The sequence below is a fragment of the Vulpes lagopus genome, chromosome 6, assembly GCF_018345385.1.
Source record: "Vulpes lagopus strain Blue_001 chromosome 6, ASM1834538v1, whole genome shotgun sequence".
Lineage (NCBI taxonomy): Eukaryota > Metazoa > Chordata > Mammalia > Carnivora > Canidae > Vulpes > Vulpes lagopus.
In genome coordinates this window covers 39,797,940-39,825,923 of record NC_054829.1, presented here as the reverse complement: position 1 = coordinate 39,825,923, position 27,984 = coordinate 39,797,940, and the positions used below count along the sequence as shown (strand labels likewise).

Below are 27,984 nucleotides of genomic sequence, written 5' to 3'. Positions count from 1 at the left end.
TTTCTGAAATTTTTCTTGATTTCTAATTTCTATTGAAGTATTATATAGGTGGATCAGAAAGTTCTAGAAAGTATTAATGATCTCCATATCAATTTTTTATTTTAAGAGACCTCAAAATTTGACTATTAAAAATGAAAGAAGAGGATACCATCCTACTGGCTTGGCTCTAAAAAGGGCTATATGATCATTGGTGATCAAAAGTTATCTAATGAGTTTGATAATATATAATATGTGTTTTTCCTATGATAGCTAAATAACCAATTTTGAAAGAGATTATAGGTCTAATATAACCTAATTTTTAAAAATCTAATAATACCTTTTCCTCTAATGTTGAATAATAAATAGCTCCAGTTTATGGATCTTTTTCGTTTTTTTTGAGCCTTGGAAATAGTTCCTCTTTGTATCATAAAACAGTGCTTCCTAGCATAGTTCATTCATTTCTCAGTTCTTATCTTTGCAAGAATGGAAAGGAGCCTGTGATACATGAAAGTGTATAGTTATCCTTCTGGTCATTCAAAAAGTATCAAAATTAGGATTGGAATTTGTATCTTCACTTGAATGTTGCCATTAACTCCTGGTAGATACAGCTGTCAATAACATGTTCTAAAACTACTCATCTTTCCCTTTTTTGGAATATAAAAATAGCACATTGATGGGCAGCCCGAGTGGCTCAGTGGTTTCGCACTGCCTTCAGCCCAGGGCATGATCCTGGGGTCACAGGATCGAGTCCCACGTCGGGCACCCTGCATGAAGCCTGCTTTTCCCTTTGCCTGTGTCCCTGCCTCCCTCTGTCTCTCTGTCTCTCTGTGTCTCTCATGAATAAATAAATTTAAAAAGTCTTAAAAACCACATTGTACTTGAAAAATGGGAAAATGTAAAGGACAGAATTATTATTAATTTTAGTAATTTACGTATAAAATGCATATGCACATATATAATCTATTAAATTTTACACTACAATCTATTTGATTATGGGGTGCCTGGGTTACTCAGTTGGTTAAGCATCTGACTCTTGGTTTCCACTCAGGTCATGATCTCAGAGTCATGAAATTGAGTTCTGTGTCGGGCTCTGTACTCAGCATGGAGTCTGCCTGAGATTCTCTCCCTCTTTGCACACACACACACTATCTAAAAAAAATTATGTATACACTATCTAAAAAAATTAAATAAAATCTTAAAAAAATAAAATCTATTTGATTATGTTTTTTTGTGACAAATGCTTTTTAAGACTCAGGATTTTTTCATGCCTTATAGTTATGTTTTGTATGTCAGTTGGTTCAGATCTCATGGAAGTTCTAGAGTAGAAGAGGTTTGGATTAAACTGGTGAAAGGACTGACTTATGTAGAAAGTGCTGCAGGCTTATAAGGCTTTTTAATTTAGAACCTCTTATAAGGCTTTTTAATTTAGAACCTCTTATGACAAGACTTTTAAAAACCAATTCGACCACAAATGTTTTCAAAACCAGGTGGTTATTCCACTGACTAGAAAATAATTAAGAAAAAAGTACTAAGCAAACAGAAATCTATCCGTTCCTGTAATACACTTTAACTTATTTAAATGGCCTTCCATAAGAATTAGCATTCTTATGATATTTTGTCAATATCATTATACATTTGAGTGCTAATTTCTGGAGTTTTTGACTTTGGTTGCAGAGGGACTTCTGTATCACAGATGATTTTATGTAACAGAACCATTGGTTATACCTAAGATATGTAATTTTAAAATATTCTATTATGTGAAGTATGAACATAAAATTATATATATGTATATATATGAGTATTATAATTGCTTTACACAGGTATAATATTTTTTTGTAAAGTCAAAATTCTTGACTTTCTCTCCTATGTTCATTTTTTTTTTTTTTTTTTTTAAGATTTCATTTACTTATTTGACAGAGCACAAGGAGGAGGAATAGCAGAGGGAGAAGGAGCAATAGGCTCTCTGCTGAGCAGAGAGCCCGATGCAGGGCTCAATCCCAGGACCGTGACCTGAGCTGAAGGCAGATGCTTAACTGACTGAGCCAGCTAGGTGCCCCTCTTGTGCTCATTTTATGCCTCTGCTTCATACCTCTTTATTATGCATTTTGATCTCCCTAACGAAACTGCAGCCTTCTGATTCTCCATTTATTTATAAAAGAAGCACAGTGATTCCTCCCTTGCAGAGGCTGTTGTGAGGATTAGGACATGATAGAAGCTTAATAAGTGATAACTTTATCTCTCCAAAGATATAATTAGCTAATTTACTGTTATCTTACTATCCTCCAGCATCTAACAGTGCTACAATCACAGGTAGAGCTTTTGTATTTAGTAGTTAGATCCCTGTTTCTTTTGTTTCTTTTAATTCTAACAGTTTAGAGTTAGGCTTTGTGTGTTTATTTGCATAGGCATTGTTTTGTCTAGTATGATCAACATTAGCTTTATCATTCTCCTCAAATTAAGTTTTAGTATCTATATGTAACATATAATAATAGAGATACCACTTTTTAAAAAAAGATTGTATGTATTTATTTGAGAGATAGCGAGAGAGAAAGTGAGAGCACAGCAATGGGGAGGAGCAGAGGGAGAGGCTGAGCAGGGACACCGCCCTCCCCATCTCCAGGTAATCTCAGGATCCCAAGATCATGACCTGAACTGAAGGCAGATGCCTAACCTAGAGCCACCCAGGCACCCCTAGCGATATCACTTTTGTACTCTTCTGCAACAATAGTCTATTCAGATGCCAGTTTTGGCGAGTATAAAACATTTCATAGAATTACTAAATTCTTTTTAATATTTTATTTATTTATTCATGATAGACACACACAGAGATAGAGGCAGAGACACAGGTAGAGGGAGAAGCAGGCCCCACGCAGGGAGCCTGATGTGGGACTTGATCCTGGGACTTGATCCTGGGGCTCGATCCTGGGACTCCAGGATCACACCCTGGGCCAAAGGCAGGTGCCAAACTGCGAAGCCACCCAGGGATCCCCGAATCACTAAATTCTTATAGTCTGGGTTTTTCACTCTTGGCATGCTGTAGTATACATCTTGAACTAAAAAGAACTAAATTTACTATATACACCAGTTACTTATTTCACTCATCAAATTGCCAGAGTCACTCTTCAATGCCTGCAGTTTTGCTGTTCTTAATATGATACTTCTAATATTAAAGTTTGAGAGGATGCTTCATATCGGTGGAACTTCCTCATGATTTTGATAATCAGGGATGTCATGACTGTTGTTGGGTTTTCTGTCTTTCAGAAAATTTTGAATGGTTATATAGCTTTTCAAACTTGTTTGAAGTTAAAACGAAACAAAAAAAAAACCAAACTTGTTTGAAATACTTAAATACATACCTTTTTATAGTTTTAGGTGTTAAAAAATAAATTTAATAATTTAAAATTACTAAATTTAAAAATTTTAATTGTTTCTCTTTGTTCACTTAACGTTGTAAGTGTTCCTATGAAAAACTGTAAAATTGTTGTTGGTACCACAGTTCCCTTTGAGAAGTTGTTTTTGGTTCTTACATTACTTCTATCCATGATAAAGTATGTTGAAGTGAAATGCATTTTTCCCTTAAAAAATCTGATTTATTTCAAAGTGATTATTTAAAAAAAAAAAGCTAAAGATACTGTTAATTTTTCATCAGAACATTTGATTTGGGGCTGCCATTGATTAATGATGAAACATTGTGGAAAACATTTTGTTGCATAAATTCGATATTATCGATTAGTCTTATAGTCTCATTTTCTTTCCTCATGCCTCCACTTAACTGCATGAGTGTGTATATCCATTGTTAACATCTTTTTCATATTGTAGGCATTAAGGAAAATTGGAACTTCTAAGGTTCTATTATTTAATATACTTACAGATATTAATACATGAATTATTTTAAGTTTGGTACAATAATTTTGTGATCTTGAAATTTTAAAAGAACAGTGGTTTATTTATTAGACCTGAGGACACCTTATGAATCGTAATTTGATTACAAATGTTTAGAGCGTTGTTAATCACGTGTAGATTAGTAATGTAATTGTTGGAGGATGTTGTGTTTTATCCTGTCATTGTGTCTGCAGGTGGTCATTAATTTCTGCATCGTTGACAGTGTATAACACAGCTCCTCTTGTGGCAACATTATGGTTCTCTGAATATGTGCTTCAGGAACTTTTCATTTTCTCTGCATTGGCTCCTGCATGTAAGAGAATTTAAACTAGATGTCTTTAGTCTAAGACAAGAACTGACTGAGGTAGATTAATACTGAAGAAGTGGAGTGCTCTTACACATAAGTTCTTAGCATGAGAAAAATAGGTATATGATTAAATATTATTAAAGCAAAGTGATGTAGAATTTCCCTTTAACACTAACTCTGTTACAATGAAAAAACAGCTAGAATTATGAATATTAGGATTAAATCTTAATTATTTTTGTGTGCATATGCTTTCCTGTGTAAATGTTATTTTCATAAGATACACAAACATTTATTGATTTTTGCATTATAAGTACCTGAGGTAAGGATTCCATCTTTTTATGTTTTATTTCTTCATAATGCTGGGCAATCAGGTGTCTTTTGAGAGCATTTTCTTTTTAATAAACTTTGTAAATGTTAGATGTTAAAATAAGAGTACATTTCTGAAAAGTTAAACCTATAAAAATAAATAGCTAGTTATATGGAGAATAAAAGTGATAAAATGTTAAATCCTTGCCCCCATTTCCCTGAAATATGTAAAAAAAGTTACCATGTAGTATGATATTTTTTAAATGTAGGAAAAATAAAAGCTTTTGAGGAAGCTTCTGTGCATTTATAACTGATTTTTGAATTAAAAACCATTTCATCTTTCTGATATTTCCTTGTTTCAACCTTTATTTCTACACTTCTTATATCCTCCTCTAGGAAAAGAAAAAAGTTTAGGGGCACCTGGGTGGCTTAGTGGTTGAGCATCTGCCTTCAGCTTAGGTCATAGTCCCGGGGTCCTGGGATTGAGTCCCGTATCGGGCTCCTTGCAGGGAGCCTGCTTCTCCCTCTGCCCATATCTCTGCCTCTCTCTCTCTCTCTGTGGCTCTCATGAATGAATAAATAAAATCTTAAAAAAAAAAAAAGAAAGAGTTTAATCTTATGACTTTAGAATTTGGCAGCCAGTATTTCTACTATAGAAAATTATCATTTAAATAAGTGGAAGAGTCCAGTAATCCAAGAAGCGTGACCTGAAGGCAAATAGTTTCTGGAAGTTAGAGATACTTCATTGATAACTGCTGGGAACAAACTCATAATACTTTTTTTAAAACCAGATTTTTGCTCATTCTTGTAGGATTAAAGATAATTTAATAATCTGTGTTCTGACCAGATTGCTGATGGTTTCAAGAAGGTGGTTCTGTAGTGATAGAAATTGAACAAGTGAATGGATACACAATAAGCATTTGAGGGCAGTCATTTAACCTGCATCTGTTTGGCAGCTACAGAATGAAAAATGTAGTATGTTCATTTTAAAAAGTTTTGCAAAATAACAAATAATGTTCTTACAAATAAATATTAAGCCCTAAATAAATAGCAATAATAGCATCCTCTGCAGTGGAGTTTTTACTTACTGTGCATAAATTCTCTGGTATGTCTTGCTTATTGTAGTGTTTGATGATGGTGATGAGAGAACACTGAGACGCACTTCACTTTGCCTAAAAGGAGAGAGACATTTTGCTGAGAGTGAGGTAGGGTGACTTGGATGGGCTTTCTGGGTTGAATAACTTCCAGTGTTGGGGCACCTGGGTGGCTCAGTCGTTGAACATCTGCCTTTGGCTCAGGGTCCTGGGATCAAGTACCACATTGGGCTCCCTGCAGGGAGCCTGCTTCTCCCTTTGCCTATGTCTCTGCCTCTCTGTGTTTTTCATGAATAAATAAATAAAATCTTAAAAGAGTTTAAAGAAAAACTTCTAAGGTCAATGTCAAGGTAAAATGTGATTTAATTTGTCTGTTGTTCCTTATCTAGACACTTGACCAGCTTCCCTTAACAAATCCAGAGCATTTTGGAACTCCAGTAATTGCAAAGAAGACAAACAGAGGAAGGAGGTCCTCTCTTCCTGTGTGAGTGTTTTCATATACAGTAATGTTACAATTATTATAACATTGAACAAACAATTTTTCTAGGATGGCTAAAATTAATTGTTCAGGTATCTTTTCCATAGTATCATGTATCCTTATGTTAGGCATTTTACCTTGAGCAGATCTTGTTTTTAATTATTCCCATAACTTTGTCCAAGAATTATTCACAACTCCTGTTTCAAAAAGGCTGTTTTTGTCTTGAGTTACTTTGCCAAATTCCTTAATTGATACAATGTTTTTTTTTCTATTTTAAGTGAGTATATATATATTTTTTAACCTTTTTATTTCAAGAACATTTCAAACTTAAAAACTATACAATAAACTTTTGGGGCACCTGGGTGGCTCAGTCAGTTGAGTGTCTGATTCTTGGTTTTAGTTGAGGTCATGGTCTCAGGGTTGAGATTGAGCCACATGTTGGGCTCTGTTCTCACTCTCTCCCTTTCACTTGGTCTAAAGGTAAATAAATCCTTTAAAAAAGTAAACTTTCATATACTCATCATCTGAATTCACTAATTGTTTAAATTTTTTGGCACAATTGCTTAAATTTTTTGGCACAATTGCTTTATCATTCATTCTGTAGGTACATATTATAGTTATTTTTTATTTAGTGGTAATTTTAATTGGCCAGACTATATGGGAGGATATTGCAAGCGTCAGACCTACCTTTAAACACTTTAAGAATAAGGAAATTCTCTTATGTAATCAGTATATTTTCAAATTCAGAAAATTTAACATTAATGGAATGCTATTATGTAATAATATATAATCCATATTTCAAATTTTGCTACTTGGTCTAATAGTAGCCTTGATAAGTATCCCCTGAATCCAGGATCCAATCCAAGACCATGCATTACATTTAGTTTATATGGTTCTTAAACCTTTAATCTGGAAAAGTTCTTTAGCCTTTTTTTTTTTTTTTTTTTTTTTGGTCTTTTCATGACCTTAACATTTTTGAAGAGTACAGGCCAGTTTAGTAGACTTTTCCATACTATATATATAGGTTTGTCTGCTTATTTTATTGTCTAGGTAACTTAAGTTAAACCCTCACATGTTTCTTAATGAGACTTTTCATAACCTGTTAGGAAATGAGAGTTACATTACCTGGCATCTGGCATATGTAAAACGTAGAAGAACAGTCTCTTTAAAAAAGAAAAAAACATATCTGGCACAGAAGGTACTTCATGGTAACATAATTAGGCTTTTCAGTCCCAGTTGCTGGTTGACATAAGAACTGAGTCCAAATACTCATTCATTTAGTGACAAGGACTCAGAGTTACCATGGACTACTTTGGGACTAGAGAAGTTATCGATCTCTTCAATTTCAATAAGAATGGTTCTTGGGCAGCCCCAGTGGCGCAGCGGTTTAGTGCTGCCTGCAGCCCAGGGCGTGATCCTGGAGACCTGGGATCGAGTCCCACATCAGGCTCCTGCATGGAGCCTGCTTCTCCCTCCTCCTGTGTCTCTGCCTCTCTCTCTCTCTATGTCTATCATAAATGAATAAATCTTTAAAAAAAAACAAAACATTTTCAATAAGAATGAAGACACTACTAGTCTGAAGTAATCTTCATTAGAAATTGAATTGTACATGTTAAATTCACACCACTCTGACTCTCTCAACAATGGCTTATATGAAGATCCTGATAGAGTTATTCTGACTTTTAGTAATGAAGATGAAAAGGAAGAAGAAAGTAGTGAGGAGGAAGATGAAGATAAGCGACGTCTCAATGATGAGTTATTAGGAAAAGTTGTAAGTGTGGCATCTACATCTGAGAAGACTGATTGGTATCCTGCTTTGGTAAGTAGGAATTCTTTGCTGAATTTATCAACCATTTAAAATACTTGTTTAAGGGGGTACCTGGCTGACTCAGTTGGTTTAGCATGCATCTCTTGATCTCCGGGTTGTGAGTGCAAGCCCCATGTTGGGCATGAAGTTTAGTTTAAATTAAAATAAATAAATAAATAAAATATTTGTTTAATGTGGATTTTTCAAAAGCATTTAAAATATTTTGAAAGTATTATACAAATTTAATTTAGATTTTATTGCAAAATTGAGCAACTGTACTTAGGTCCCACATACTTCACTGTCTTCTCTTATTATTTTGTATAACCAGTTATTTATTGGGATCTTTCTTTCTTCTTTTTTTTTTTTTAATTAGGATCTTTCAGCTCTTCCTTCAAAATATGTCCAGTGGTCTCTTTTTACTCTATTTGTATTATTATTTTACACTTGATTTATGGTAATTACCTCTAAGTTCTCAATTTAATTCCTGAACTTTTTGCTAAATTCAGACTATTTTTCTAGAAGCAACTTTTATAGAGAAATCAATTTTAAAATACTGATTTAATCATGATAGTCACATTCTCGAGAAAACCCCACCAAACTTTCACTGACTGCCTAATGGATCAATTCTGTACTTTTTAGATGAATATTTGAGGCCATCCTAGCCCTTTGTTTCCCATTTTCAGTGTATGCTCTGTATTCAGGTTCTTAACTGCTCCCTATGTAAAATACTTCATTTTTCTAAACCTTTATACCCTTGTTTTATTGTTTTATTTATTTATTTATTTATTTATTTATATTTTAAAGATTTTATTTATTTATTCATGAGAAACACAGAGAGAGAGAGAGGCAGAGACACAGGCAGAGGGAGAAGCAGGCTCCATGCAGGGAGCCCAACGTGGGACTCGATCCTGGATTGAGTGTGATCCAGGATCACACCCTGGTCTGATGGTGGCACTAAACCACTGAGCCTCCCAGGCTGCCCTATACTCTTGCTTTAAATTAGTGTTTACTAAGCATATGCAGTGAATTCAGTTGTAAGTTCCTTAGAAGAAAGAGAAAGATGAATCTTGTAACACATTACTCTCAAGAATCTTGTTTACATGCAAGAGATTACATAGCAATTAAAAATTATATAGTCCTTTTTATTTTTTAAGTAGTCCTTTTTATTTTTATTTTTTTTTTTAATTTTTATTTATGATAGTCACACAGAGAGAGAGAGAGGCAGAGACACAGGCAGAGGGAGAAGCAGGCTCCATGCACCGGGAGCCCGACGTGGGATTCGATCCTGAGTCTCCAGGATCGCGCCCCGGGCCAAAGGCAGGCGCTAAACCTCTGCGCCACCCAGGGATCCCAGCCCTTTTTATTTTTTAAGTAGGCTCCATGCTCATCATGAGGCCCAGTACAGGGCTTGAGCTCATGATCCTAAGATCAAGACCTGAGCGGATATCAAGAGTTGAATGCTGAACCAACTGAGCTGCCCAGGGTGCCCCTGTATCATTTTTTAAAACTTGGTACAGACACTAGAGTAGGACAGGAAGTATTGGGGAAAGGAATGATACACCTAAACTTTGGAAATGGCAAGTCTTGATGGTTGGTAGGGAAATCTAATCTTTGCTTACTCGGGGAAGGAATGAAAAAAAAGGCAGGAAAATTATTTCATGAAAGGAATCCATAATACTTGGTTATACCTGTCTCCATTTTCTCCTTTTCCTTTCCTCTTAAATGTCCTACAGTTCAGCTCAAGTCATACCCTCTCTGCAGTCTCCCCTAGCCCCTCTAACATAACTATGTCCCTTCTCTGAATTTTATTTTCTGAATTTTCAATTTTGATATTACATATATCTCCAATAACAACATTGGCACAAGATATGTCCCAAATTAGATCCTTTAAAGAACCGAAGGCATTTTTTTAAAGATTTTTCTGTGCACATAAATATGTTATTCAAATGCTATGTATAGGGATCCCTGGGTGGCTCAGCAGTTGAGTGGCTGTCTTTGGCTCGGGGCATGATCTTGGGTCCTGGGATCGAGTCCGCATCCGGCTCCCTGCATGGAGCCTGCTTCTCCCTCTGCCTGTGTCTCTGCCTCTCTCGATGTGTCTTTTATGAGTAAATAAATAAAATCTTTTTAAAAAAAATGCTACATATAATAGATTACGTGAGAAAAGTCTGAAAATCCTTAATTCCTTCATTTACTCAACAGACTTCTTATTTGCCAGGTGATATAGAAAAGATAAGACACCAATCTCATGTTTGATAATTTTGTAATTTAGTGCAGAGAATAATTCAAGTAACTATATAAGATGTAATATATGTTCAACATTAGGATTCCTTGTCCTGAGAGATGACATGTATAAAAAGAAAATCCGAAAAGCATTCATGAAGCTGGTGCTTTATAACTGAGCCTTGATGGATTTTAAGTTAGTTAAGTAGAGCTGCTTTAGAGGACTTTCTTAGAGGGAACAAGATAAGAAAGAGCAGAAAAGCAAGGGGTTTGTTCGTGGAACTATTTGCTCTGGGAATCCATTTTGGCTAAATATTAGATATGAATAAGGGAATCATAGGAAATAAGACTGGGAAGATAATTGGGATCTAGGGCAGAAGGGTACTTAAAAGTTCAGTTAAGGAATGTGGCTATAATTCTGCATAGAATTTTCCAGTAACACTATTTGAGATGCATATTTAGGAATGTTAATGAGGTACAATAGTATGTTGAGTAGATTGTTGGAAAGACTAGGAATGGCAGGAATCAATTTGGAGGCCAATTTAGTGGTTCACAGGTGAGGTAATTAGTCCTGGACTGAGCCTGTTCTTCCTTTAAGACTTAACCTTAAGCCTTTGCTACCGTACCTTTTCCATCCTTGGGTTGGTTTAAGTCTTCTTCCTAGGTGTTTTCATATCTCTATACTTATCCTCCATAGTGTTCTTTTTGTGTTTATCTCTCCATTATTCTGTTAGCTCCTTAAGGACAGACACAACTCTATTATTAGTATAGTGGTGACCAGCACCTAACAAACAGATAATCATTTAATGCCATCTGATGTTAAGACAGCTGGTATGACTGCCAAGAATTTTTATTTTATTTTACTTTTATTTCTTAAAGATTTTATTTATCCATTCATGAGAAACACAGAGGGAGAGGGGCAGAGACAGAGACACAAGCAGAGGGAGAAGCAGGCTCAGTGTAGGACTTGATCCCAGGACCCCGGGATCATGCCCCGAGCCAAAGGCAGACGCTCAACTGCTGAGCTACCCAGGCGTCCTGACTGCCAAGAATTTTTAATTATCTGGATAAATACTGTTTAATATGAGAGCCATGATCCTAAGTGACTGTTTACATTTAAATGTAACAATTAAAATTAAATAGAATCAAGAATTCAGTTCTCTCAGTTGTACTAGCCACATTTCACATGCATAACAGTGCAGATATAGAACATCTCTATCATTGCATAAAGTTCTGTGGATGGTGCTAGGTTGTAGCAGAGGGGCTGGTGTTAGGGGTGATTGTGAGCAGGTAAATTTTAGCAGTGTATTAGTGGTCTTTAATATTAAGTGCTATAGAGAATGTCTAGAGATTAGCTATTTACTAATGTGAAGGCATTTGTTTTTAAAAGTTAAGAAATTAAAAAGTTCTTTACTCAGATTTTCTTTGATTTGTTTTCATTACTAAAAATTTTAATACTTTGGTAAGAAAGGGAACTTAGGTGTTTATTTTAGAATTTAGGTGTTTCTTTTGAACAAATAGCAGATTTCAAAATAGATCTTTTTTTTTTTTTAAAGATTTTATTTATTCATGAGAGACACAGAGAGAGGGGCAGAGACATAGGCAGAGAGAAAAGCAGGTTTCCTGCAGGGAGCCTGATGCGGGACTCAATCCCAGGACCCTGGGATCATGACCTGATCCGAAGGCAGGCAGTCAACCACTGAGCCACCCAGGTGCCCCTCAAAATAGATCTTGATTGAAGTGTATTTTTAAAAAATTATAATATGCTGGAGTGCCTGGGTAGCTCAGTCAGTTAAATGTCCAGCTCTTGATTTCAGCTCAGGTCCTGGTCTCAGGGTCATGAGATTGAGCTCTGAGTTGGGCACGGCGCTCTGTGTGGATTCTGCCTGAGATTCTCTCCCTCTCCCTGTGCTTCCCCCGTCCTCACATTCTCTCTCTTTCTCTCTCTCTTTCTTTCTCTCTCTCTCAATAAATAAAATGTTTTTAAAAAACTATAACATGCTGAATTTTCATCACAGATCTTATGTTTTACTTTTGGACAATAAATGAATTATGTAGGTTAGAATAAATCCTAATTTTTAAAGTGGTGGTCACGGTGTAATTTATATTGTATTAACTATTCATTGTACAATCTAATGACTGAATAAATTAAATATCTAGAAAACCAGTATGCTAAAATAAAAATTACAAGGCAGCCTTCTTTTTTAAGTAATTCATTGATAGTGGAAATTACTGACAATGAAACTATTTCTTACAAAATATAATCCATTTGAGAAGTGAGGGGGAATCCAGAATTACTCTTTTCAAAAAATTATGTATTTTTTGAGCAAGGGAAATTAGGAACCAATCTGTTCTTATTTTATATTTCAGGTAATATCACCCAGCTGTAATGATGACATCACAGTGAAAAAAGACCAGTGTTTAGTTCGATCATTTCTCGATTCTAAATTGTGAGTCACTTAATAGTGTTACATTGGGAAAAAGAAAATGAACCCCTAAGCGATAGACTCTTCCACAGTCCAAGCTTTATTTTTAAAAGTCTGATCATTTCATGGACTGAGAAATCATTACATAATATGCTTTACTTTTGTAATGTAAGTTATTTCCTGAAAATTTTTATGTAAAAACTAAATAATAATATGTGAAAATAACATTTAAAAGTTTTATAAAGCATGGTATTGGTTGTTTCTTCAATTATAAATATTTGGTATTTTTATTTGTGTACTATTGCATAATTTGAACTATGAAATTTTCATAGAATTTTCTTAGAATATTACTAAAATAATTATTTTGACAGTTTTTCTGATTAAGTCACATTTTTAGAAACGTTCTTTAATCTCAGCTTTGCTTTGTTTCCCAAAAAGGATGTTAACAAAAAAATTATGTGCGTGTGTGTGTGTGTATGAACGTAATTCTCTGTAGAAAATTTAATATATCTTACAGTGATAAAAATATTTTAATATCACCTATTTTTATTTTTTACTAAACTGAATAGTAAATTTAAGAAACAGATTGAAATGGACATTGTATATTCATTCCATAAGGAAAATATCATGCTGATATAATCTACCCCATACTGTTTGTGAGAAGGTTGCATAAATTAAAATATTAAAAATGTGAGGCCTTTTGATTAGTGTATTTTGAATAGATGAAATCTTAAGAATTAAGATACTCACTTTGCCTACATTACCTCTTGCCCTTCATTAATGATTAGGATATACATGGTCTTTTAAAAACATTTTATGTGCCAAAATTATTTTGATTTTGAAGTTTATGTTTTTCTATTTGTTAATCATTTCAGTGACAATGTTTATTTAATAATGGTTTCCCTCTCCTTTATTTTTCTCTATAATTAGTTATTCTATAGCAAGAAAGGATATCAAGGAAGTAGATATTCTCAATCTACCTGAATCTGAGCTCTCTGCTAAACCAGGTAAAATAGGACTGAATCAATCCATTCATTATTTCATGATGTGGGTGTAAATGGCAAATAGTGATTGAACCAAGACTGAATATTCTTTGGTGCCATTTTAATTGCTTAGAGTTAATATCTATTCTGATTTGATGGCTGTTTTTTAATGGCTAGGTAAAATATTTTATAATATTTAAGTTTTCATGTTTTACTATTAATATTTGTAAGAGTATGTTTTAGAGTAATAAACATTAATATAACATGAATGAGATATGTTGATGTCTACTGTATCATTTTATAAGGGACAGCTGAATTTGAGTCCAGATCTTCTGACTCTGAATGTTATACTATTATTCTATGTTGCTAATTCCATAACTGTTCATTCTTAGGGCTGCAGAAAGCAAGCATCTTCTTAAAAACTAGAATTGTTCCTGATAATTGGAAAATGGATATAAGTGAAATTCTTGAATCATCCAGTAGTGATGATGAAGATGGTCCAGCTGAAGAAAATGATGAAGAGAAGGAAAAGGAGGCCAAAAAGGAAGAGGAAGAGGTGGTAGGTGAAATTTTACATTTGTAACATAAAGACATTTAATACTCTAAAATAAAAATTAGTGCCTTTGTATATTTTCCCTCATTTAGATGTCCTTTATTATTTGTTTGTTTTTTTTCTAGCTCAAATTGATTGGGGGATGGTGGACTCTTTGAATTCTAACTTAGTGGGTAAACCAGAACTAATTTTTTTAGCAGATAAAAGGTTGCAAAGAGGGGCGCGTAGGTGGCTCAATCCGTTAAGCATCTGCCTTCAGCTCAGGTCATGATCCCTGGGGTCCTGGGATCGAGTACCTTCTCCTCCCTCTCCCTCTGCCACTCCCTCTGCTTGTGTTCTCTTTCTCTTCCTCTCTCTGTCAAATAAATTTTAAAAATTAAAAAAATGTACAAAGAACTTTTCAGGTTAATCAAGTACAAACTTTCCAAATAACATTGGAGAAAAGAAATGTAACTTTTAGGTATATTACATGTGTTAACTCATCTAAAGTGTTGCCATGTGGAATAACTGATATTATCCTACTTTAAAGGTGAGGAAAGTGAAAGTCACAAAGGTTAAGTAACTTTGCTAAGGTTTTATAACTCAAATGTGGAGTACAGGGATTTGAACCCCGATCTGGTCTTTCTGAACTTGGAAACTTCACTTCTTTCAGATATTGCACAGTATCTCAAGGAGAGTGGGGATTAAAAAATCCTATCCAAACTGAAGGAATATTTCACTTGGTAGTTTGATAAGTCATAGAAGAGATTGTTTTTATAAGTGCTAATGATTTTTTGGTGATATTATGTCATTTAGGATATAAACCTATAATTGTAGGAAATTATTCAGACTACCACATAATAGCATATATGAATATTGTTGTCTGTTTATTCAGCAGTGTTTTGTCAAGTGGGCAAACTGTCCAGTATATTTTTGGTTGTTATGAGGTAAAGAGACCTAGGGGCAGACAAAGAGAATGAATTTACCAAAAAGAAGACCTTATTTGAGCATGAAAAATATTTGCTTGGAAAACGTGGAATGCTTGTTTCTGTTTTATACAAATACGAATTTATGAAATGAGTATACTTGTATGTGTTGAAGAGCATACGATATTTCTTTCCTTTTACTTCCCCTGCAGTATTTGGTTTTTGCACTCTGAAATCAGAATGGCGGTTCATACTTACAGGCTGCCTACAGAGTTGCCATAGTAACGTGCTGTTGGTTTTAAGTGAGCATGCTCGGAAAGACAGGAAGGTTTAGCAGAGGCTTGGCAGGTTGCCAATGGAGGTTTGCCAGATGCTTTGAAATGGGCTGTCTTTCTTTTCCTTTCATGTAATGTCTGATTTTTATGTGGAAGAGAATGTAAGTAGTGCTGTATAACCCTGCGGATGCTATGCCCTAAGAGGGAAAGCAAATATTTGCAAGTCAGACTGAAAAATGTTCAGACACTGTACTGATTAAGTAGAAGGGGAATCTAACCATTTTGCATTTGAAAGAAAATGCAGCATATAGGTAAGATTTTTTTTCTAAAATATATTTAGTTACCATTTTGATTGCCAAAAACGGGGTTAAATAAGAATTTTAGGTGTTGGTGATGTGGCTAATAATGATAGAACTCATAAGCAAGCGTAATTGTTTCTTGTAAAAGAGACAGTAGGAGTCTATTTTTAGAATATCAGAGGATGAAGGCTATTTTTCTGAAACAAGGTAGATTTTGAAATGAAAATGATGATGAGACAGTTTGGCAAAATTCAGGATTTAGAGTCTAAATATTAAATGTGATTTTTGTATTTTATATGTATTTATTTATAGATTATATGTTTTCAGGGTAAATAGGCCACATTTTCAGGGTGTGAACTGTTGCAGACTGGTTTTGCTTTTTTTTTTTTTAGAGAATTAGCATTAGTTAGGATCTGATACTGCCAAATATTGAAAAAAGATTATTTTTGCTAATAGTTTTAATTGGTGTCCCTTTTAGAATGCATTTTCTTTACTCCCCACCCCCCAAAAAGCAAACCCTGAAATTTTAAACAAAGAGAGTAAAAAGAGCTTTGTAGTAAGGTTGGAAAAGATGGATATAAAATAGTAAATAGTAAATAGTGTTCTTATTATAGCCATTAATTTCATAAAAATCATAGCATTTTATTCAAGCTGTTAGTAAATGTTAGTAAAAAGGAATGAAGAACAGAGGCAAGCTCTGTTACCTATTGTTTGCAGGTAATAAGTAAAGAAATTAAAAAATGTAAGGATCTTTGTAAGGGATAGTATCATCTTAAAATGTGTTACTTAAATTATGAACCTGTTAAATATAAGTTGAAAAAGAATGCTTTTTATCTACTGAAAAATAAAAGCAGAATTAACAACATTTAGTCACTGAGTTGTCTGTTAATTTAAATTATTTTCCAGATGATCAGTTTCATAGCATATTCTTTATTGAATTACTTGACAGAAACTAATTCCTCTTTTTTTCTGGCCATAGAGGTAGATTTCTTGAGTGAGATTCTGGTTGCTTTAGAAAAAAAAAAAATTCAGCTGCATCTCTTGCTCTTGAATTTAAGACTTAGTTGCTGAATCATTCTAATTTATCTTGAACAGTAATTTTTAAAAATTTAATGTACTGATAAACTGAAAAGCAGTTTAGTCTATATGTAACAAAGGAAAAAAAGTGGATATGGTATAAAATTAATTAAAGTCTGATAAGACAGGGCCTACCTGGCTTAGTCATTACAGGCCTTTACTACATAGGTGAGGCTAAGCTGTGGTATTACATTGTAGATCATATTCTCCCTGAAACGTAATAATGCTATGCTTTTCATGAAAATTTAATGTGGCTTTATAATGATAAAAAGGTCTTTAACATTCTGAAAACCACTATAACAGTACTTTAGCTTATCATTTGATGTTTGTAAATTTTATGCAGTAGAATCATACAAGTGTTAGATACTTCTGCAGTGCTAATGGACAGTGGACATTGTTTTTATATTTGATGCTTTGAATACCCTAAAATAGCCTAAGTAAGATTTGAGATTCATGGCTTTACCATGGAGGATCATCTTTTTTAACTTAATATTATTTTGAATTCCTAAGCATTGGTAGGTCAGGATTGGAATGCAAGAAATATGTTTCATACTGTTACTGGGTAGGAAAAGACTTGAGAGTCTGACAGGAAGTAGGTCCAATCTATATTGATGACTATAAATTTTAACCTGTTGGTAATTATATTGAAAATAAGCCCTGGAGAATATTTTTGTGGGTATTACTAAATGTCTTTTGTTAAGAAAATTTTGTATTAGAAAAGATACTACTGATTTCCTTTTGAGCTTTGAAATTGATTGAAAAGTCCATGTAAATATAAGTCATGATGTCAGTTAATTCATTTACTCCTTATATACATTCTGGATGAATGTAGGAGAGTTGTCTAAGGATAAAGTGAATGGGTGAAGACATTAAAGGGAATTTGACTAGTTGCACCTCTTTTGTCCTTTTAGTTTGATCTATATAGCATTATGTGTTGGGCCCTTTCAGAAATTTCTTCTAATTTCATAATTAGTAATGAAAATAAGAATTTAGTGAATTTTTATAAGAATGCTCTTTTTTTGCTTGGAAATACTGATACCCATTTCTCCAAACTGAATTTTCTAGGGATCACTATTTTATCTGTTGCTTAGATTGATTATATTCCACTATTATAAAAGTCATAAGTGCTTGTGGTTTTTTATTCATAGAAACTGGAATTTTTTTCTTAATGTGTAAGTCAAGTGTTATTTGTATTTATGTTGTCTTGTAAAGCCATTTGTTAGTGATCTTGCAAGATCATTTTGGGTATAAATGTACAGTAAATGCTTGATAACATGGGAAAATTATGCTAAGTTAATAAAATCTAAAGAAAAATTTAAATGTAATGTTAGTTCTATCTAATAACTCCAGCTGTCAGTTGTGAGTTTCTAAGCAGATCCTGCAAAGTTAACTTTCAATGAATAATTGAAACTTTAACTTGGATTCAAATGTAATAACTTACTTGAAAAAATCTTGAAGTGTAGCCTATTAAACAAGCAAACAAATGTTCTACTGTATTTAGCAAGATCTTTCCTCACAGAATTAGAGTAAGACTACCAAATTATTCACCTAATCAGATTAATGAGGATTGCACATTTGCACACACAATTATAGCTACGTTTGTATATATTTCAAAAAAGTCACTTCTCAGAATAAATTATTTCATAGTTGTGGTAGCATGAAAGAGGGTTGACTGAATTTAAAGCCTTAGATGTGATAGTATCCAAAACATGGCTTGATTGTTTAAAAGTAGAATGTAGGTACCTTTTCAAGTAGGGGGGCGGAAATGACTAGTCTCAGTCAAGTCTGTGTAATACAAGAGTCCTGTAATAATTTGTTTTAAGGAGGTTGTTGTCACACTGTTTTCTGAAATTATAAAACAATGTCTTACCATATAATGAATATATCATGACATCTTACATGTTCCCTGAATTTTTCTATTTCAATGTACACAACAAGGAAGAATGATGCCACTCTAAATTTTATAACTACCAACTTTTGCTGGGCCTTCAACACTATGAGTTAATTCCCAGTTTCTATGATCAAATCACTCTGTCCTCCAACCCTGCCCTACTCCACTCCAACTTCAGAAAGAAATTAGGAGCATCAGATTGGGAGCATGCATTACACTTTACCGGCCTGCTCTCCTTCCCTTAGGTATAAAATTGATAATATGTTGCCTTCTTCTGTATGATATGAGTCCCTCAGTTTACACTCTGGATCTCATTCCCTTTTTCCTTAGCTTAGATTATGAACTATCTCTTCTTTCTAAGATCTTTAATCTATTCTGTTCTGTTGTTTCCTTCTTACCAGTTTTTAAAAGCACACTTCCATCTCTCCACCCTTCTGACAACCAACCCCTCCACATATTGTCCTCTCTCCTCACCCTTCTGACCAGATCATTGGTCAGAAAAAGTATATACACTTTTATTTCCTGACTTCCTCTTCACTCTTAATTCACTGTAGTGTGTCTTGCACTCCTACCACAGCTAAAACAACCAATGACCTTCAACAGATCTTCTGTACTAAATCCAGAAAATTTTTGTCATGATCTCATTTGACTCCTTCCCAGTATTCAGCATTTTCGACATGCCTACCTTCTTCAGTCATCTGATATCTCGGACATTATATATATATATTTTTTTTTAACTTATTTCCTAACTAAATGATATAATGACTTCAAATCTATAGGTACATCAAAGATGTCTCTTCATAGCCCCAGATATTTATATTAAACTGCCAACGAGGCTTATTTTGTAAGTACTCAAACTCAGTATGTACAAGAACTGTTTTCACCTACCCCCCAAGCTGGTCCTTCCCATGATTGTCCCCAATTTATTTGAATAGAAACATGATCCGCTAATTACCCAAACCAGATATATGGCAATCACCTTAATCCTCCCACTCTTGCACCACTAACCAATGAGATACCAAATCTTCTTTCTTCTGGCTACTTGATGGCTTTCAGGTTTGCTCACTTCCCTCGGTTTCTACTCTCTGCCACTCTAGTCCAAGCCACTATGTTCTCCTTTACCTACAGAAATGCAATAGTAACTTTCCCATGCCCCTGCTGGCCTTCTCCAATCTATTCTCTGCACTGAATCTAAGCAGATTTTTTAAAATGAGACATCTAAATGTAATTCCTCTTGGAATAAATTGATTAGGGCACAAAAGTGGTTGCAGTATTTATTCTTTTATATTGAAATACTTCTGAAATACATTGCATAATGTTACCTGTTTCTAAAAGTAGTATACTAGGCATTACTTATCTTTATATTTACTCAAGATTTAATTATTGTATTCTTTTAATACAGTCTTGTCATGGCTTTTAGCCCTTATCCTATTAAGATTGTGAATTTTCTCTGTTTCCTTTCCTTTGCAATCTATATGTTGTCAGCTGATAGTTTTTACATATGATAACTTTCTGGACAGTTCTTCAGAATTCTTCTTGGCTCAGGGCTTTACTGGTACCCTGGGGAGTCATTTTGAGTTATGGATCACCAGAGTTACCAAACTTAATGTTGTGGGGATTTTTTCTTTTTCTTTTATTATTTAAGGTTTTAGTTTAAGTTTTCTTTTTTAAACTTGGGTTTTCAGTTGTTATATTTCACTGAGGTGTTATGACAAAATATATCTGTTGTACCAGAGCATGTATCATTAGTAAGATACAGCTTTTATTTTTATTAAAATATTTTATTTATTTATTTATTTATTTATTTATTTATTTATTTATTTATTTATGAGAGACACACAGAGAGAGGCAGAGACATAAGCAAAGGGAGAAGAAGGCTCCATGCAGGAAGCCTAATGTGGGACTCGATCCCAGGACTCTGGGATCATGCCCTGAGCCAAAGGCAGACACTCAACCGTTGAGCCACCCAAGCGTCCCTACAGCTTTCATTATATTGCAATTAAAATATTTTGCTTTTGTAGGAGTTAGAAACAGGTAAAGATTCCCACACTGAATATGTTCTCAGCTTCATTTTGGAGACTTAGTGGCTTTTTTTTTTTTTTTTTAATTCATTTGAGAGAGAGAGAGAGTGCGTGCACAAGCAGGAGCAGAGGGAAAGGGAGAAGCAGGCTCACCGCTGAGCAGGAAGCCTGCCATGGGGCTGGATCCCAGGACCCCAGGATCATGACCTAAGCTGAAGGCAGATCTTAACTGACTGAGCCACCCAGGCACTCCAGAGACTTAGTGGATTTTCAAGATTGTTTATTGAATCCTCACAACAGGATTTTTTTTTTTTTTTATGAGTGAGGAAATGGAGGTGTAAAAACATTACAAAGGTTTCACAGACTTTTAAATTTTTTTTCTCTATATATTTTAAGGTCTATGAAAACAGTGGATGTCAGGTTTTTTTGTTATAGTTTTTTCCTTTTCAACCAGTATGACTGTCCACCAACTAGCACACCAACTAGAGCTTGGCTAATATTAAACCTTCATTAAATATTTTCTGAATAAATGAACAAGTGTGGGCCATGCAGTTTTCCTAACATACTTGAAACAAAGTGTTAGAAGATTTGTTGTAAGGTTCCAGAAAGTTCACTTTGCAAGAAACTACAAGATACATTATCTACCTTCCCTTCATAATACAGGCTTTCTTTTTCTTTCTTTTTTTAAATATTTTATTTATTTATTCATGAGAAACACAGATTGAGAGAGAGTCAGAGACACAGGCAGAGGGAGAAGCAGGCTCCATGCAGGGAGCCCGTCCTGGGACTCTATCCCAGGTCTCCAGGATCAGGCCTTGGACTGAAGGTGGCGCTAAACCGCTGAGCCACCCGGGCTGCCCCAGGCTTTCTTTCTTTAAGCAGTGCATTTTGTAGGCAATCTTGTTTCCTTATATAATTTTGTGAATTTATAAATTACCTCTTTTTGGCTTAGGCTAGTTTGGGATACTTTTCTGTTACTTGAAATAAAGGTTCTTTACTGATACTCCTTCTTTTATCTTGTCCCACTTATTTCAGGTGTCTTCTGATAGGTCTTTTCCCCTCTAACCCATTCTTCATAGACCTCTTCCTAACACATAAAGGGTTCTTGCTAGAAACCCCTTAATGGCCTCAGCACCAACAGGATGAAGATTAGGTCTTTTATCATGGCCCTTTATAAGTTTGGCTCTTCATAATTCGACCCACTTTTCTATTCTTCCTGCCATTATTCTCCAGCAGGACATAACTTTTTTTTTTTTTACAACCTGCCTCTCCATATTCGCACATTTATTAGATTTTGCTCAGAAACCACTTGTTGAGTTGCCAGATATGTTTTATTGAGTATCACTTTTCTGTTGCTCATTCCTTTTATCAGTATCAAATATAGTAAAGGAAAGTTTAAAAAACTCAGAAAATGATAAACAATAGCTGATATTTAAGGACTCCAACAAGAGTGTATATTGAATCCAAGACTTCTATGTAGGAACAAATAGAAGCCCTACCTGAGTTAAGGTTGAATATGACCTATAAATGTTCTTTGCATTCACCTTAGCGATAACTTGTTCTAGCATTTATTGCACAGTTGTAAAAACTCAGTGAGGCTACTTAATATGTCTCAAATGTAAAATTTAATGCAATAAAAGCATGAGCAGCTAGTGGTATCACTGCTTGCTTTCACATCATCCTGCAGCCCAGAGGCAGCTTCAGAGTTGCCACTTCTGGTGTGCTTCTTGCAGTGCTTAGTTCCCCAGAGTAGAGTTTTCAATGGTACTGTCATATTATCCCCTCAGCTCCAAGAAAATCTGCCTCCTGCAGAGGACTCCAAGTTCAGCCTCTTTGTTTTGGAGTAGGTGGAGTGGGGGATGGAAGATCAGGGATTGTAAGAACTGAAGAGTTGAGAAAACCTGTGATGGAGTACGAGTGGAGCCAGGAATGGAGTGAGAAGGGAAGCCAACAGAGAGAACCAGAGGAGGAGATTGTAGCAGCAGCATGCAGGGTGAATGAAGCTGCTGTTGTCCAAAATAACATTAATTCACAAAAAACAGTGTTTTGGTTCAGATAAATAAGCATGATATACTGGAATATATATATATATTTAAGAATGGAAGAAGGTGTTATATAGTCATTAGTAACTTATTAAGGATACCTGTAAGGGTTTATGAGCAATGAGATACCCATCAACAAAAGATGTGTACTTCACATACAGTGCAGTACAGTGCAGTGAAACCACAAAGATCATGTTTAGTTACAACCTTTTGCATTCTCGAAATGTCGGTTTTTATGGCTCTAATCTGTTATGAGCTGAGAAATTATCCTGACCTACTCAGAATAGTATAAGTGTATAAGTTACATGGGTCTGAGGAGCTTTGTGTAAAGTGCATCATCTTTTACTGACATATTTTGACATAGTTTGGACACTTTCTGTATACTTTCTTAATTTGTGTTCTGGAAAGTAGAGTTGCTAGCAAGGTAAGTTAATAGCAATAACAGGGATTATCTTATTTTTAAGATTTTTAAAAATTTATCTTTTATCCTAGTAAAAATGCAGGAAGTCCATTTTTCATTAGAATTCACACTATTGGGCAGCCCGGTGGCCCAGCGGTTTAGCGCTGCCTTTAGTCCAGGGCGTGATCCTGGAGACCTGGGATCAAGTCCCACGTAGGGCTCCCTACATGGGGCCTGCTTCTCCCTTTGCCTGTGTTTCTGCCTCTCTCTCTCTCTCTCTCTCTCTATGAATAAATAAATAAAATCTTAAAAAACAAAAAAGAATTCACACTATTTCTGAATGAATAATCACTTTCTGATTCATGTATTTAGGAAAGAATGAAGTGAATGCTAACAAATGATTGTGCCACAGCGACCTGTGACTTTAAAACAGCCTCAGCCATTCTTTTTTTTTTTTTTTTAAAGATTGTATTTTTATTTGAGTGTGCACACATGCACACGTGAGCATGAATGGGGGAGGAGCAAAGGGAGATGGAGAAGCAGACTCCATGCTGAGCAGGAAACCTGCCATGGGGCTTGATCCCAGGACCTTGGGATCATGACCTGAGCCAAAGACAGATGCTTAACGAACTGAGCCACCCAGGTGCCCCCAACCTCGGCCATTCTTTTCTTTTATCTGACTCCTATTGTATTTATATTATTAATGCTAGCTCTGAAACTCAGTGAATGTGAAGTAATCAAAGAAAATCTCCTGAGTTTATTTTCACAGATACTGTTTTCATTCACATAATAACAGAATATATAAGCTAAATGCCAGTCCTTGGTGATAAAATTGTAAAATATAGGCATGTCTTTAACCTTTTAACCTTTAACCTATCCCTTACAATGTGTGGGAACCTTCAGGATTATAAACATGAATAACTTAGACTTACACTAAAAAGAATCTTAGCATTTACTCTTTCTTTCTCCTTCTAGAGTAGGGGGTCATCTTTCCATCATCAGAGAGCAAGACTAATTCAAGCATTGAGCCTTCTCCCTGTGGACTATTGTAATAGCTTCCCTTTCCCTTCGAATCCATCAAACTCATTCTTGGCAGAGAGCTTTTAAAAACACAAATCTGATATGATTCCTCTTCAGCTCTCTCAAATTCCGGTTCTCATTCTCTACATATCATTAAAAAGTGCTTTTTTAATCACAGCCTGCCTTTGACAGCTTCATGCTTATGCTGTTTGCTTTAGCTCTTGGGCTCTCCACTCTTCACGTTTTGAGGCTTTCCCTAATATAACCCCTATTACTCCATTCCCAGTAGAACCACTGATCTCCTTCTGTATTCTTTTATATACTTTGCAACACTTTTAATGTTGTATTACATTGGTTTGTTTTACATTGCTACAACCTCTGCAAGATTCAAAGTGTCAAAAGTAGAAAGTACCATGTCTTCTTATTTTAATCACAGTTCTTTTGCATGTCCCTCCCTGACTCATGGTAGCCATCAATAAATGTCTGGACTAAATTTGAAGATAGTTTCCAAAGTCAGAAAATTCATAATTTACTAGGTATATAGATAGAATCACAAATACCCATATAACGCTAGACGGTATATATTGATGCTAACTAAAGTAAGTTTCATGAAATTATGATCATGTTCATGCTTCTTCCATATCCTTAACCCTGTTCTCCATCCTGACATTTTCCTGGATGCATTTTACTGGATGCAATTATGATGCATAATTCCTTACCACATGCTTGACTGAATGAAGGGAAGGTGGCTTATCAGCGGTCTAGTGGACTTTACCTGCCATTATTATAATCTTCTACTCTAAAACCCTTGATGAGGGCAGCCCGGTGGCTTAGCAGTTTAGTGCCACCTTCAGCCCAGGGTGTGATCCTGGAGTCCTCGGATCGAGTCCCACGTCCGGCTCCCTGCATGGAGCCTGCTTCTTCCTCTGCCTGTGTCTCTGCCTCTGTGTGTGTGTGTGTGTGTGTGTGTGTCTTTCTAATAAATAAATAAAATCTTTAAAAATTAAAAAAAAATAAAACCCTTGAAGAATGCAATACCTGGTCATTGACCAGGAGAAAGATATTATATGTATGAAAGCACCATGAATAAGGGCGCCTGGCTGGCTCAGTCAGTACAGCATGCAGCTCTTAATCTTAGGATTGTGAATTTGAACCCCACAATGGGCACAGAGAATACGTAAATAAATAAATCTTTAAAAGAGAGAGAGAGAGAGAACTTTGTTTTTAAAAAAGTCTACGAACAGAGAAAGCACACCCTGAGCAAATATGAGCCCCCATACAAAAGCCATAAAGGCAGATTCATCTAGTTGGAGGCATTTGCTAGCATATGCAGTTTTAATCCAAGGTGACTAACAGCACAGCTGTTTGCAAAAAAGAGATTGTGAAGAATTATGTATTGTAAGAAATTAAACAATTTTATGTTTCTGCTACCTAGAGGAATCTATACATTCAACGCAATCCCTTATCAAACTACCATCAACTTATTTCACAGAGTTGGAACAAGTAATTCTAAAATTTGTATGGAACCAGAAAAGACGCTGAATAACCAAAGGAATGTTGAAAAAACCAAGACTGGTGGCATCAAAATTCTGGACTTCAAGCCGTATTACAAAGCTATAATCATCAAGACAGTATAGTACTGGCACAAACACAGACACGTGTATCAATGGAACAGAATAGAGAACCTAGAAAGGGACCCTCAACTCTATAGTCAACTCATCTTCGACAAAGCAGGAAAGAATATCCAATGAAAAAAGACAGTCTCCAACAAATGGTGTTGGGAAAATTGGACAGACACATGCAGAAGAATGAAACTGGACCATTTCCTCACATCATGCACAAAAAGAGACTCAAAATGGATGAAAGACCTAAATGTGAGACAGGAGTCCATCAAAATCCTAGAGAGAACACAGGCAGCAACCTTTGTGACCATGGACCCAGCAACTTCTTACTAGACTCCTCCCCAAAGGCAAAAATGAACCATTGGGACTTCATCAAGATAAAAAAGCTTTTGCATAACAAAAGAAACAGTCAATAGAACTGAAAGACAACTGACAGAATGGGAGAAGATATTTGCAAATGATATATCAGATAAAGAACCAGTATCCAAAAATCTATAAGAATTTATGAAACTCAAATAAAAGAACAAAGAACAAATAATCCAGTCAAGAAATGGGCAGAAGACATGAACAGACATTCCTCCAAAGAAGACATACAAATGGCCAACAGACACATGAAAAAATGCTCAACATCACTCAGCATCAGGGAGATACAAATCAAAACCACAATGAGATACCACCTCACACCAGTCAGAATGGCTTAAATTAACACATCAGGAAAGGAAAGATGTTAGCAAGGATGTGGAGAAAGGGGAACTATCTTACACTCCTGGTGGGAATGAAAGCTGGTGCAGCCACTGTTGAAAACAGTGAGGTTCCTCAAAAAGTTGAAAATTGAACTACTCTATGACCCAGCAGTTATACTGCTGGGTATTTACCCCAAAGATGCAAATGTAGTGATCCGAAGGGGCACCTGCACCCCAATGTTTATAGTAGCAATGTCCACGATAGCCAAACTATGGAAAGAGGCCAGATGTCCATCGATAGATGAATGGATAAAGAAGATGTGGTATACATATACAATGGGCTGCTACTCAGCCATCAAAAAATGGCATCTTGCCTTTTGCAAGGACGTGGATGGAACTAGAGGATATGCTAAGAGAAATAAGTCAGAGAAAGACAAATATCATATGATCTCACTCATGTGGAATTTAAAAACCAAAACAGAGGATCATAGGGGAAGGGAGGAAAAAATAAGACAAAATCAGAGAGGAAGACAAACCATAAGAGACTTAATCATAAGAAACAAACAGTTGTTGGAGGGGAGTGATAGGGGAATGGCATAACTGGATGATGGACATTGAGGACATGTGATGTAATGAGCACTGGCTATTATATAAGACTGATGAATTACCTCTACTTGTGAAATAAATAATATATGTTAATTTAATTGAATTTTATGTAATTAAATAAAATTCAATTAAAAAGAAATTAAGCAATTTTAATTTTTGTAAAGACTATCAGGTAAATTTTAAACTGTGTTTCTAGCCTCATCTTTTTTCTTGTGTAAATTTCTTCTCAAGCAGGTATTTGTTTATAAGGAGAATTCTTTATTCATTTATGTCTTGTTTTTATACTTGATAACTGCACCTGAACATAGAATTTTATGGCCATAATTTCTCATGGAACTAACTACACTGTTGGACATTAACTAACTTTTATTTTTGAAAATTTATCTATTTATTTATTGGAGAGAGAGTGAGAGTGCGCAAATGTGTTTGAGTATGGGGCTGGGTGAGGCAGAATGAGGGGAAAGGGAGAGAGAAAATCTCAAGTAGATTCTCCACTGAGTGCAGAGCCCAACAAGGGGCTTGATCCTGGGAATCTGAGATTGTGACCTGAGCCAAAATCAGGAGTTGAATGCTTAACCGACTGAGCCACCAGGTGCCTGGACATCCACTAACTTTTAAATCAAATGTATTTAAAATACCAACTTTAATGTATTAAAACTATTTTTAGTAAGAATTTATGAAATGTTTGGTACAACCGTAATAAATACCTAATTTGCAGTTGATGGGTTTATTTTGTTTACTTGTTTTTGGAAGAAAATTTGATTTCAAGTCAGTGCCTTTTGAAAAAATACTTTTTACGTATACTGGATAATGGTCTTATTTGAATTCTGCAAGATCATAAATACTGGAAATGAGGTGTCGGTCTAAGGAGAAAATATTGTGATTATGAGGAACATGAGGGATAAGCAAAGCATAGGCGCAGTCTAGCGGAAGGTGTTTTGGGTTTTTTTTCCCCCCATACTTAGAAGTCTTTAAAAATAATTTTTGGGTTACTGGACTATTTTTTTTTTTTTTTTTTTGAGTTAACTCATTGGCAGTTCTAATTACCTTGCAAAGGCAAGGCTTTTTAAATTCACATGGGGAAAAACTGCCATCTTTTTTTTTT

At 35.1% G+C, this 27,984-nt stretch overlaps 1 protein-coding gene across 4 annotated transcripts in view; it reads left to right on the top strand.

Annotated features, from left to right (window-relative positions):
* Positions 1–27,984, top strand: part of ARID4A (AT-rich interaction domain 4A) — a 67,086-nt gene that overhangs the window by 8,796 nt on the left and 30,306 nt on the right. For all 4 annotated transcript variants that reach the window (XM_041758023.1, XM_041758021.1, XM_041758022.1 and 1 more), the window contains exons 6-11: positions 5,600–5,679; positions 5,958–6,052; positions 7,733–7,865; positions 12,447–12,526; positions 13,433–13,509; positions 13,878–14,044. In XM_041758023.1, the coding sequence (XP_041613957.1) occupies positions 5,600–5,679; positions 5,958–6,052; positions 7,733–7,865; positions 12,447–12,526; positions 13,433–13,509; positions 13,878–14,044 (632 nt within the window). The remainder of the gene's footprint in view (positions 1–5,599; positions 5,680–5,957; positions 6,053–7,732; positions 7,866–12,446; positions 12,527–13,432; positions 13,510–13,877; positions 14,045–27,984) is intronic.